This window comes from Coregonus clupeaformis, chromosome 40 (assembly GCF_020615455.1).
Source record: "Coregonus clupeaformis isolate EN_2021a chromosome 40, ASM2061545v1, whole genome shotgun sequence".
NCBI lineage: Eukaryota > Metazoa > Chordata > Actinopteri > Salmoniformes > Salmonidae > Coregonus > Coregonus clupeaformis.
In genome coordinates, this window is record NC_059231.1 from 31,820,356 (window position 1) to 31,832,498 (window position 12,143).

Here is a 12,143-nt window from a genome sequence, read left to right on the forward strand (position 1 = left end):
TGGAAAAAAGGGGAGAGAGAATCCTAGTCCGTAATAAGGGACAAAGTGACTGTATGCTCGCATTTACGTGATTGAGTTGCTGTCCATGGTACCTAGAGAAATATACCTGACTGTAAAATACCAATCAATAATCATAAGCTTTACTGAAAGTACGACTAAAGGTTTAATTTTAATGTCATTGTATGTCACCAATCCCTTCAGACTGGCAGTGTCAATACTTAAATCAGTAGTAACCAATGATCCAACTTCCAGGGAGAAACAAACCAGCAGGATTGAATTGTGGATGATGTAAGGAGACCACCTTGTGGTGTAGAAGGGTACTGCATATTCTGTAAACTAAAAATGAGTGGCACTCAAGTGACATTGCTGTGAGGAGATTAGTTTAACGTATAATGGTTGCAATGAGCGTAGGAAAGGGTGGATGATCCCATAGGATTTTGTCATTTTGATAAAAGTAGCTATTTCATTCCAATCTTCTCTGCAAACAATTCTCGAGTCCCATTTGAATAGTTTCCTTAATAGTGAATGTCACAACTGATTCTATATTCAAATAACCTACTGGCCTGATACATTCTGAGGCATGGAGCTAGTTATAGTGATAGGAGCACAGTTAGCTTATGAAAAGCTTTGCATGTTCCCCTTTGTGCTCGTATTGTGTGAGTGTATGTATGAAAGGGAAAGAGGATACCTAGTCAGTTGCACAACTGAATGCATTCAACCTAAATGTGTCTTCTGCATTTAACCCAAACCGTTTGAGTGCCCATGCCTTGTCCATTGACCAGTTTGTATTGTGTATTTGTGAATGTTTTTCATATCCATGTGTGAGTGTCTGCGTTACCCCTCAGCGGTCTCTGATGATTATGGCCAGAGAGCCCAGGGCCGCTGCACCTCCCAGTCTATGTCCCAGGACTGCTCCAGCCACAGCCCATCCGTCACCTCCTGGAGCCCCATGGCCTCTGCAAGGTCTGTCTTATTAACTAGCACCATTAAGGGGGACTCCCCCGCACCCTCTCGTCCCCAACGCCTCCCCCGGTCTACTCCGTCAACCATGAACACCAGGGCATCGCAGCCCTCCATGTGGTCTTTCCTCAGGGCTTGCATACCCCCCTGGCCCGGGCCAGAGTCTGGCTCCAACGAGCCAACATTGAAGCCCACGGTGGGGGTGGCATGGGCCAGCTCACCCTTCTCAAGACAGTGGAGAAGGGTGGACTTCACTGCCCTGTCCAGGTCCACTAGAACGACTTTGGACATATGCATGTGAGACTGTCTGCACAGGGCCAGGCCCATGACAGACAGGACATTAGGTTTTTATGAAGGATGGAGGTTTCTGCAGATCTCTGATGGTTGGAGTCCATCCAAGCTTTTCCCTTAAAAGCCCAATGAGTGGAGCAGATCAGTTAAGCATCCAAGGCCTTGAATTGTATTATAACCGCTTCAGTTATTATCAGCGAAGTCGTGATGCCTCTTCATAGTGTTGGTTGGTGAGGATGCAATCCAGCTGTATATCAATGATGTCGCTCTTGCTGCTGGTGACTCTCAGATCCACCTCTACGCAGACGACACCATTTTGTATACATCTGGCCCTTCATTGGACACTGTGTTAACAAACCTCCAAACGAGCTTCAATGCCATACAACACTCCTTCAGTAGCCTCCAACTGCTCTTAAACACTAGTAAAACTAAATGCATGCTCTTCAATCGAACGCTGCTGGCACCCGCCCACCCGACTAGAATCACTACTCTCGACGGGTCTGACCTAGAGTATATGGACAACTACAAATACCTAGGTGTCTGGTTAGACTGTAAACTCTCCTTCCAGACTCACATTAAGAATCTCCAATCCAAAGTTAAATCTAGAATCGGCTTCCTATTTCACAACAAAGCCTCCTTCACTCATGCTGCCAAACATGCCCTCGTAAAACTGACTATCCTACCGATCCTTGACTTCGGCGATGTCATTTACAAAATAGCCTCCAACACTCTACTCAGCAAATTGGATGTAGTCTATCACAGTGCCATCTGTTTTGTCTCCAAAGCCCCATACACTACCCACCACTGTGACCTGTACGCTCTTGTTGGCTGGTCCTCACTACATGTTCGTCGTCAAACCCACTGGCTCCAGGCCATCTATAAATCACTGCTAGGCAAATCCCTGCCTTATCTTAGCTCATTGGTCACCATAGCAGCACCCACCCGTATTCTGCGCTCCAGCAGGTATATCTCACTGGTCATCCCCAAAGCCAACACCTCCTTTGGCCGCCATTTCTTCCAGTTCTCTGCTGCCAATGACTGGAACGAATTGCAAAAATCTCTGAAGCTGGAGACTCTTATCTCCCTCACTAACTTTAAGCATCAGTTGTCAGAGCACCTTACCGATCACTGCACCTGTACACAGCCCATCTGAAATTAGCCCACCCAACTACCTCATCCCTATATTGTTATTTATTTTGCTCTTTTGCACCCCAGTATCTCTATTTGCACATAATCTCTTGCACATCTAGCATTCCAGTGTTTTTGCACTATAGCCTATTTATTGCCTTACCTCCATAACTTGCTACATTTGCACACACTGTATATATATTTTCCGTTGTATTTTTTGACTTTGTTTTTTTACCCCATATGTAACTCTGTGTTGTTGTTTTTATCGCACTGCTTTGCTTTATCTTGGCCAGGTCGCAGTTGTAAATGAGAACTTGTTCTCAACTGGCTTACCTGGTTAAATAAAGGTAAAAAAAAAAAAAAAACACACCTCTGTGCTGATAAGAATGCTCCTACAGTATAGCTGAATGCCACTGAACAGTCATAACCAAATGAGGAGATCTCTACTTATTTTCATGTGTTTGCATGCAGCTTTCTAAGCCAGCTCTATCTCCCTTGGACTGATCCACCTAGCTGACTGGGATTTCAATCACTGGGAATGGTAACCATGGCAGTGGCTTCACCTGGTTATACCTGTGGCACCAGCTGAGTTGATAAATTGTTTGTTTGGTTCATTTATTTCAGAGCTACTAAAGAAATGGAAGATGGATGTGCCATTGACTGACATGAGGGATAACACAAGGAACAACAACATGAGGTGGGACAACATGAGGAGCAACACGTGCTTGTTAATCAAACAAATAGACAGACAGAAGGGCACAGTCAAATTGACCACCAAGGATATGGATTAAATTCACCTCTGCTCTGTCCTAGATTAGAGCAAACATTTACATTTACGTCATTTAGGAGACGCTCTTATCCAGAGCGACTTACAGTTAGTGAGTGCATACATTTTCATACTGGCCCCCCGTGGGAAACGAACCCACAACCCTGGCGTTGCAAGTGCCATGCTCTACCAACTGAGCTACAGGGGAACAAAACAAAGGAATCACCAACTGAATCACCTGATAACCCCCATGATTAACTGAGAGCAAAACTGGATCAGGAGCGCGATCAGGCTTCTTGCAAAACCTGAAATAAGAGGATTATGTTGAGAAATGCAAATATTTATCATATTTATGTTTTGGGGGTGTTTATTCTATGGTCAGACGGCCATCTAGTGACCTTTGCCCTATTCATTTAGGATATACTGACAATATACATCTCTCAGCCCAAACAATGGGAGTCGTTGTCCACAAAGCGGCATTGGTGATCTAGCTCCCTCCTATACTTTCTTTAGATTGGTGGATACATCTCATTATTGTAATCTTTTTTTGAATATTCGATGAGTGTTGTTGGCGTCAACCGCCTGTATTCAATGGAGAGATGCTATGCTACTAGCCTCATTCAATTCATTCATTCACTCATGCCATCTCGTGACAACTCTGATATAACGTTTTTTCTCAAAGTTGCAGTGATGTCACGTGTCCTACTTCTGTCAGTACACTCGTAACAACTTAAGCATTACGACAATTATATTCGATCAAATACACCTCACGTAGCAAATAAGCCATTCATTTTTTTTGTTGACCAAATTCGACACTCATTGAACACCATACAAAAACTGCTTCCTTGGCGGGCGAAACAACGCCACCTGCTGGAGGGAGACAGAGTAGGACAGATTTTCCTTGGATTTGGGCCTCTCTTACTCTATGTGACCATCTCTGCAGCTCTGAATTCGATTGCTCTTGGTTGAATGTTGATCGCGTAACATTTATTGTCTCTCACTTCCGGACACACTAACATCAACAACGAAGGGAGCTGCTAACATTATCGGAGAGGTGGTGGTGGCAGTAGAAAGAGTTTCAGTGACCGGGAGACTAGCTACCTGTCCACCGGTAATAGCACCAAACTATCGCATCTCATAGGTAGGCTTGGTGGTGTTACGCTTTTAAACATAGTTTTATTTTGATCTATTTTGTTTTCCTCCCCGGAAAAGTTGTCATTATTGACCATGGAGCGCTCTTGTAGGTCAGTGAATGCACTTTGTTGTCAGCTGGCACACTCGTTTACTAACAGTAGCTAGCTACAACTAGAATATTTTGTTGGCTTGCTTTCTAGCTAACGTTATCTAGCCAGGTCCACGGATTAATTTAAGGCGAGTGTGGCACTGTGTGAAATATCTGATCACTGTATAGGTAACGTTAGATGGCTAGCTAATCAGCTAAAGTTGTTTAGCCAACTAGTTCCACTAGCTACTCATTTCATCAAGACTCAAGAAAATGTGAATGCATTTTCGGTTGTAGCGTTAACGTTATTTACTTTCTTTTCTGATATACTAAACTGGCTAGTTGAGTTTTGCTTGTGTAGTGTCAGAAAATTGACTCTTGTCTTGATCTTTTTCGATTGACATGTTTGTGTGGTAATGCCTAGGGTTGAGATCAAGGGTCTGCAATCGATCCTATAGCAAAGCGCCCACTGAGAAATTATTCCTAGCCTAGCTGCCTGCTTTAAAACAGTATCTCGTTTTCTTTTCTTTTTTTACATACAGTTGAAGTCGGAAGTTTACATACACTTACGTTGGAGTCATTAAAACTCGTTTTTCAACCACTCCACAAATGTCTTGTTAACAAACTATAGTTTTGGCAAGTCGGTTAGGACATCTAAATTGTGCATGACAAGTAATTTTTCCAACAATTGTTTACAGACAGATTATTTCACTTATAATTCACTGTATCACAATTCCAGTGGGTCAGAAGTTGACATACACTAAGTTTGACTGTGCCTTTAAACAGCTTGGAAAATTCCAGAAAATGATGTCATGGCTTTAGAATGCTTGACATCATGAGAAAATCAAAAGAAATCAGCCAAGACCGCAGAGAAAAAATGGCAGATCTCCACAAGTCTGGTTCATCCTTGTGAGCAATTTCCAAACGCCTGAAGGTACCACGTTAATCTGTACAAACAATAGTACGCAAGTATAAACACCATGGGACCACGCAGCCGTCATACCGCTCAGGAAGGAGACACATTCTGTCTCCTAGAGATGAACGTATTTTGGTGTGAAAAGTGCAAATCAATCCCAGAACAATAGCAAAGGACATTGTGAAGATGCTGGAGGAAACAGATACAAAAGTATCTATATCCACAGTAAAATGAGTCGTATATCGACATAACCTGAAAGGCAGCTCAGCAAGGAAGAAGCCACTGCTCCAAAACCGCCATAAAAAAGCCAGACTACGGTTTGCAACTGCACATGGGGACAAAGATCGTACTTTTTGGAGAAATGTCCTCTGGTCTGATGAAACAAAAATAGAACTGTTTGGCCATAATGACCATTGTTATGTTTGGATGAAAAAGGGGGTTGTTGCAAGCCGAAGAACACCATCCCAACCGTGAAGCACGGGGGTGGCAGCATCATGCTGTGGGGGTGCTTTGCTGCAGGAGGGACTGGTGCACTTCACAAAATAGATGACATCATGAGGAAGGAAAATTATGTGGATATATTGAAGCAACATCTCAAGACATCAGTCAGGAAGTTAAAGCTTGGTCGCAAATGGGTCTTCCAAATGGACAATGACCCAAGCATACTTCCAAAGTTGTGGCAAAATGGCTTAAGGACAACAAAGTCAAGGTATTGGAGTGGCCATCACAAAGCCCTGACCTCAATCCTATAGAACATTTGTGGGCAGAACTGAAAAAGCGTGTGCGAGCAAGGAGGCCTATAAACCTGACTCAGTTACACCAGCTCTGTCAGGAGGAACGGGCCAAAATTCACCCAACTTATTGTGGGAAGCTTGTGGAAGGCTACCCGAAACGTTTGACCCAAGTTAAACAATTTAAAGGCAATGCTACCAAATACTTCCCACTGGGAATGTGATGAAATAAATAAAAGCTGAAATAAATCGTTCTCTCTACTATTATTCTGACATTTCACATTCTTAAAATAAAGTGGTGATCCTAACTGACCTAAGACAGTTAAAATGTATTTGGCTAAGGGGTATGTAAACTTCCGACTTCAACTGTATGTCTCAGCTCACTGGATATAGAACTGACCACAGTTAAGGTCAGTGTTTCACAATCTGTTCCTCTGGTTGCACATATTTGTTCCAGCTCAACACTAACCCACCTGATTCATATAGGGCTTGGCGATTACTCAGGTTTGTGCTGGGATAGAATACAAATGTGAAACCCTGCGGTCCGTGGGGAACAGATTAAATTATAATCCGGAAATGTTTAGAGATTATAGGCCAGGACAATGGTCTGCTCTTTGTTCCGTCTGCTCAATATCACCAACTCAAAACACACCAATGAGAATTAAAGGTGGCCTGAGGACTATCTGAGCTATACAGTATGTGTGTGTTCTCAGATGTGTGTGTGACTGTGTTTGTGCCCATGTGTGCTCTGATGATTGTGAAAGCGTGTGTTTGATCTCTGACTTCGAGTTGTGTGTGCTGTGGTGGTTGTGTAAACTCTGTCTGTCTGTGTTCTCTCAATGTCTCTTGTCTGTAATATTCTGTGTGAAAAGCAGGGGTAGCATCACCCACCAAGACCACGCACCTGCTCCTCCCTGTAGCCGGGGACACACCCCTCCACCGTCGCAACAGAGACCAAAGCGCACTATGGTGGATGTGACAAAATGGCCGCTGTTTAGCCTGATGGAAGGCCAGGAGCTCTCGTCCATACGACAGGCCTGTGTGTTCGGAACCTCCGCCAACGAGGTCATCTACATCACCCACAACGACGACGTTAAGTGGCCAGATGATTGGAGTAGTCAATGTGCGCGCATGTGTGTTATCTGGAGTGACCCCTAGGTCTCTCTTCTGGAATACACACACACTGCACATGCTGACTGGTGTCTGTGCTTGTTTCAAACATCAGTGACCCATCTCCCTTTCCCTTTCTTAGGTGTATGTGTTTGGGCTGAACTGCAGTAACTGCCTGGGAACAGGGGACAGCCAGAGCACCATCCTACCTAAGAAGCTGGACTTTTTGAGTGGGAGGAAAGTGGTCAGCCTCAGCTATGGCAGCGGACCCCACATCCTCCTGGCCACAGAGGGTACTACATCACATAACACGGCCACAACGTTCAAGAGGACGGCACAGAACGTTGGACATAGAAATTTCTTTAATAGAGTTGACATGATTCCCTAATCCCTATTCCAGATGTCTGTTCTAAGTATTTCTACCACTATTTGGGGTTTCTAACACACCGTTTCCTCCATTGTGTGTCAGAGGGCGAGCTGTTTGCCTGGGGCCACAATGGCTACAGCCAACTGGGGAACGGGACCACCAACCAGGGGGTGGCTCCTGTGCTGGTGTCTGCCAGCCTGCTCAACAAGAGGGTGATGGAGGTGGCCTGTGGTTCACATCACTCCCTGGCTCTGACCAACACTGGAGAGGTGAGCGAAGGAAGGATGGAGAGGCAAAGTGAGGGAGAGAGAGAGTGGGAGATAGGTGGCTTTTGACTCCTCACCCCATGATCCTTATTAATGCTGGAGAGGTTAAAAGATGAAAGTATAGAGAGAAGGATGGAGAGAGAAAGAGGAGAGAGAGAGAGTGGGGGCAGTCCATGGGGTTCTGCTTATATTGAAAATAACACTTGTGTCTGTAAGAAACATCTGAGGGACTGGCCAACAACATTCCATGGATTGAGAAACACTGCTCTAAACCCCCTTACCCTAGTCTAAACCCACTTACTGTGACCCGGTAAACCTAAGCTCTGATATAAAAGGCCCTATTGTTACCCTCTGTTTATTCACTGAGTCAGCTTTATGTCACTGGTCCAGTGACTGACACCATTCTAGAATTAGCCTCTTGTATTATCAGGGTAGTGGGTTGGACTTGTATTGCTGTTAGATGTGATGTTCTATAGTGTTTTGCATTATATTATTAAACCTGAAGAAAAAGAAGTTATTCAGTTAAATGTGATTCTCTGACCTCCCTGTCTAGGTGTATGCGTGGGGCTACAATAACTGTGGCCAGGTGGGGTCAGGGTCCACGGCCAACCAGCCCACCCCCAGGAGGGTGTCCAACTGTCTGCAGAACAAGGTGGTCGTCAGCATCACCTGCGGTCAAACCTCCTCTCTGGCTGTGGTCGAGAATGGAGAGGTGGGTGAGAGTGACCACAGTTTGGATGTGAGGTTGATATTAAATATGTTAACTATTTGTATTCAATCAGCCAGTGTACTTTAACTTAGTAGGTTCACAAGTATGCAGCAACCTTGCAGGACACCTAAGAGAGTGTGTGTGTGCGTTTGTTTCTGTCAGGTGTACGGCTGGGGCTATAACGGCAACGGCCAACTGGGGCTGGGCAACAATGGGAATCAGCTGACACCTTGTCGCCTGGTGGGCCTGCAGGGTCTCTGTGTGCTACAGGTGAGCACGCACACACAAACACACACACACACACACACTACTTCCACTAACGTTAACCCCTCTCTTCCCGTCCAGATAGTGTCTGGCTATGCCCACTCCTTGGCCCTAACAGACGAGGGGCTGCTGTATGCCTGGGGGGCCAACACCTACGGCCAGCTGGGCACAGGCAACAAGAGCAACCAACTCAGCCCAGTCCAGATCATGGCTGAGAAGGAGAGGTGAGAAATGTGTATATACACAGGCAGACACACAGTACACATCATGGCTGAGAGAGAGATGAGGCGGTCTATGAATACACACTGATCTCCTCCCTCCTCTCCAGCAGGATTGTAGAGATTGCAGCATGCCACTCCACACACACCTCATCAGCTAAGACTCAGAGTGGCCAGGTGTACATGTGGGGCCAGTGTAGGGGTCAGTCCATCGTCTTGCCCTTCCTCACACACTTCTCCTGCACTGATGACGTTTTTGCCTGCTTCGCCACGCCCTCAGTCATGTGGAGGCTGCTCTCCATGGGTAAGGGTGTGTGTGGGACTGCGCTGGAGGTTCCTGACTGAGTGCGTCCTCTCCTTTTGGCAGATCATGATGACTTTCATTGTGTTTGTGTGTTCTCTCCAGAGCATGATGACTTCCTGACGGTGTCCCAGTCTTTAAAGAAGGAGTTTGACAGCCCAGAGACGGCCGACCTCAAGTTCAGCGTAGACGGCAAATACATCCATGTGCACAAGGCTGTGCTCAAGATCAGGTCAGGCAGGTTGTTCACTGGGCTCTAACACAGCAAGATCAAATTACCCAGCCAACATCAAATACTTTTTTGGATTATTGTGAAAGTTTGAAGTTGAATGGGCTATTATTGAGAGTCAAGTTGTTTTACCAGACCCATTGCAAGTTTCTTTCGTAGTGAATGAGGAAATGTGGATTTTTTCCCACAATATAATAGAACACAGGTTTTACATTAAGGCTATTCAAAGGACCCAAATACACTTAAAGGGATAGTACAGGATTTGACATGAAGGCCCTTATCTATTTCCCCAGAGTCAATAATGAACTCGTGGATAATATTTATATGTATCTGTGTCCAGTATGAAGGAAGAGAGGTAGTTCCACGAGCCAATGCTAAATAGCTTAGCACAAAGACTGAAAGTATTTTGGTACAGCTAGCATGCTTAAAAATGGTATCTACAAGTTCATGTGACTCTCGGGAAGTAGATAATGGGCCTCATTGCCAAAATCCTGAACTATCCCTTTAAATTTAGGATATTTAGTGATACTAACAGCTGTCCTCTCTACACTGCTAGGTGTGAGCACTTCAGGTCCATGTTCCAGTCCCATTGGAATGAGGACATGAAGGAGGTGATAGAGATCGACCAGTTCACCTACCCAGTCTACCGCTCCTTCCTAGAGTTTCTCTACACAGACAACATAGACCTGCCCCCAGAGGACGCTATTGGTCAGTCCCACACCCAGCCATGCCTTACTGACAAGGGAATTAATCAATAGGGAGGGTTAAAGGCTGTGACAGTGACAGTGCTACCAGTCAAGCTCATATATATTGGGGTAAAACTTGTCTGTAGACCAAGGATCATTGATTTATAAAAGTCCAGAAACACAGATGCAGATACAATATACACATAACTAAGCAAACAATGTATGCAAACATCCCAAGCCAACAGTGATCCAGACAGTCTATCCTGTATCGTTGTCAGGTCTGCTGGACCTGGCCACGTCCTACTGTGAGGACCGCCTGAAGCGTCTATGTCAGCACATCATCAAGAGAGGCATCACCATCGAGAACGCCTTCTCTCTGCTCGCTGCTGCCGTGCGCTACGACGCAGAGGTCAGTCCTGCTTCCATACCTAGCAACAGGTAACCCTTCACCCAATCTTAACCTTTAGGCAGATTAACACATATCTGACCTTGTACCAGTGGCTAAGAGCAACTTTTACCAAGCCTACTCTACCAGGGTTGTGTTCATTGGGGCACACCATAGCAAAGGAAAATTAAAACGAGCGTTTGTTATTGGACAAGTTCAAACAAGTGCTAACTTCCTATTTCCTGCTTAACCACGTGGCGTATCTAGGACCTGGAGGAGTTCTGCTTTAAGTTCTGTGTGAACCACCTGACGGAGGTGACTCAGACTGCAGCCTTCTGGCAGGTCGAAGGAAACCTGCTCAAAGAGTTCATCTGCCGAGCCAGCCGCTGTGGAGCCTTCAAGAACTGACCGCTGAACCTGCTCTTCATCTCTCACAGTCTCCATCACGGAGCTACGCAAGGCCAACCACGCCCTGGCCTGCAGTCTGATACCGAGCCACCAGGCTGTCCCGTTAGCTGTAGCGTTAGCCAGAGTGCCTGCCTGTGGTTGTCTGTCTACTGCACATGAGATGGGTGGCAAAGGATGTTAAGAAGCTACCCTAACCCCTGTATAAGGGGTGTTACAGAACTGTTCAGAGGAGGTATTAGATATTGAGATCATCTTCCATCTCCCGCTGTGGTTTGGTAGTTTCATCCTGCAGCTTTGGAAGCCAGAGTTTTTTACCAGTATTTTGTTTCCCTTTTTTCCTTCCAATCATACGTGTGGATTGAGTTCTTCTTGACGAGTGAGGAGCACGTTTGCACTTTCTGATATGGTGCAGTGGGTTCTGGGAAAGCCTGTGTGAGATTGATTATATAATGTATCACTACTGACAGATAGCAGTCTTAAGTGTTCCAATTGAACAGAGGGTCTCAGGTTATGAGATCCAGTCTTAGGGCTCGATTCAATCAGATCCGCTTTAGCCAACATCAGCATAGCAGTTGTTTTGGGGGTGTCGGAGGTGGAACTGCGTTAGAGCTGTCAAATCCACAAGTGGTTCCTGGCCTTATACCTAAAGCGGACATTGCTATTGGCTGCACGGAGTCGCATTAACAGAAATCCCATGCAGCCTTGTTTACAAGTTCAAACACTGGAATGTGAGATGTAATCTACGCCTCCATTATTGGGACGGGTGTGGCTTCGTGACAATGATCAAGAGTAGCTGCTCACTGATATAATGGCTCCAACACAGTTCCACTGCCAAAACATCTGCTATTGCCTGTTAACGCTTGATCTGATTGAATCTAGGCCTTAATCTGTTAGAGCAATACAAATGTTACACTTGTGAAATCACATCATTCCTAAAAAGTGCAACAAAAAAGACCTGTGCAGGGGATCAATGTAAACTCCATGACAGAGTTCTTGGAGAACATTGTCTTTGGAGCACATTGGGTTGGCTGGGTTTTTGAATGCAATATTTTCAGCCTATGTTGAAAGATGTTACAGATGATTTCAGACATTTAAGGTATTGTTACTTTCAGTAATTTTTGCACTATATCTCAGCTGTACAGAAATATTATACAGAAATTATAAATTGCCTATTTTTGATGTTTAT

At 45.1% G+C, this 12,143-nt stretch overlaps 2 protein-coding genes across 11 annotated transcripts; one reads left to right on the plus strand and one right to left on the minus strand.

The window, feature by feature from the left end:
* Positions 1–858: 858 nt before the first annotated feature.
* On the minus strand, positions 859–1,287 carry LOC121572502 (ADP-ribosylation factor-like protein 3). Its single transcript, XM_041884568.1, has one exon. It carries the CDS (start codon positions 1,285–1,287, stop codon positions 859–861), a length of 429 nt encoding a protein of 142 aa, XP_041740502.1.
* Positions 1,288–4,051: 2,764 nt separating this feature from the next.
* On the plus strand, positions 4,052–11,615 carry LOC121571588 (RCC1 and BTB domain-containing protein 1). 10 transcript variants are annotated; one of them, XM_041883126.2, is made up of 13 exons: positions 4,052–4,256; positions 4,358–4,389; positions 6,890–7,106; positions 7,267–7,417; positions 7,594–7,760; positions 8,311–8,469; positions 8,629–8,736; positions 8,812–8,954; positions 9,059–9,252; positions 9,355–9,481; positions 10,035–10,186; positions 10,443–10,573; positions 10,817–11,615. In XM_041883126.2, the coding sequence occupies exons 2-13, from the start codon at positions 4,373–4,375 to the stop codon at positions 10,955–10,957; spliced, it is 1,707 nt and encodes a 568-aa protein (XP_041739060.1). In that variant the 5' UTR covers positions 4,052–4,256; positions 4,358–4,372; the 3' UTR covers positions 10,958–11,615. The 10 variants fall into 10 exon arrangements, with proteins under 10 accessions (XP_041739060.1, XP_041739056.1, XP_041739057.1 ...); XM_041883122.2 differs by having other exon boundaries at positions 4,052–4,389; positions 6,887–7,106; XM_041883123.2 differs by having other exon boundaries at positions 4,052–4,389; positions 6,887–7,106; positions 9,062–9,252.
* Positions 11,616–12,143: the final 528 nt, after the last annotated feature.

Coding starts and splice junctions, on each gene's coding strand:
- LOC121572502 (XM_041884568.1), bottom strand. CDS start 1,287: ATGGGCCTGGCCCTGTGCAGACAGTCTCACATGCATATGTCCAAAGTC.
- LOC121571588 (XM_041883122.2), top strand. Junction 7,761..8,310: donor CTCTGACCAACACTGGAGAG/GTGAGCGAAGGA, acceptor CTCCCTGTCTAG/GTGTATGCGTGGGGCTACAA. Junction 9,482..10,034: donor AAGGCTGTGCTCAAGATCAG/GTCAGGCAGGTT, acceptor CTACACTGCTAG/GTGTGAGCACTTCAGGTCCA.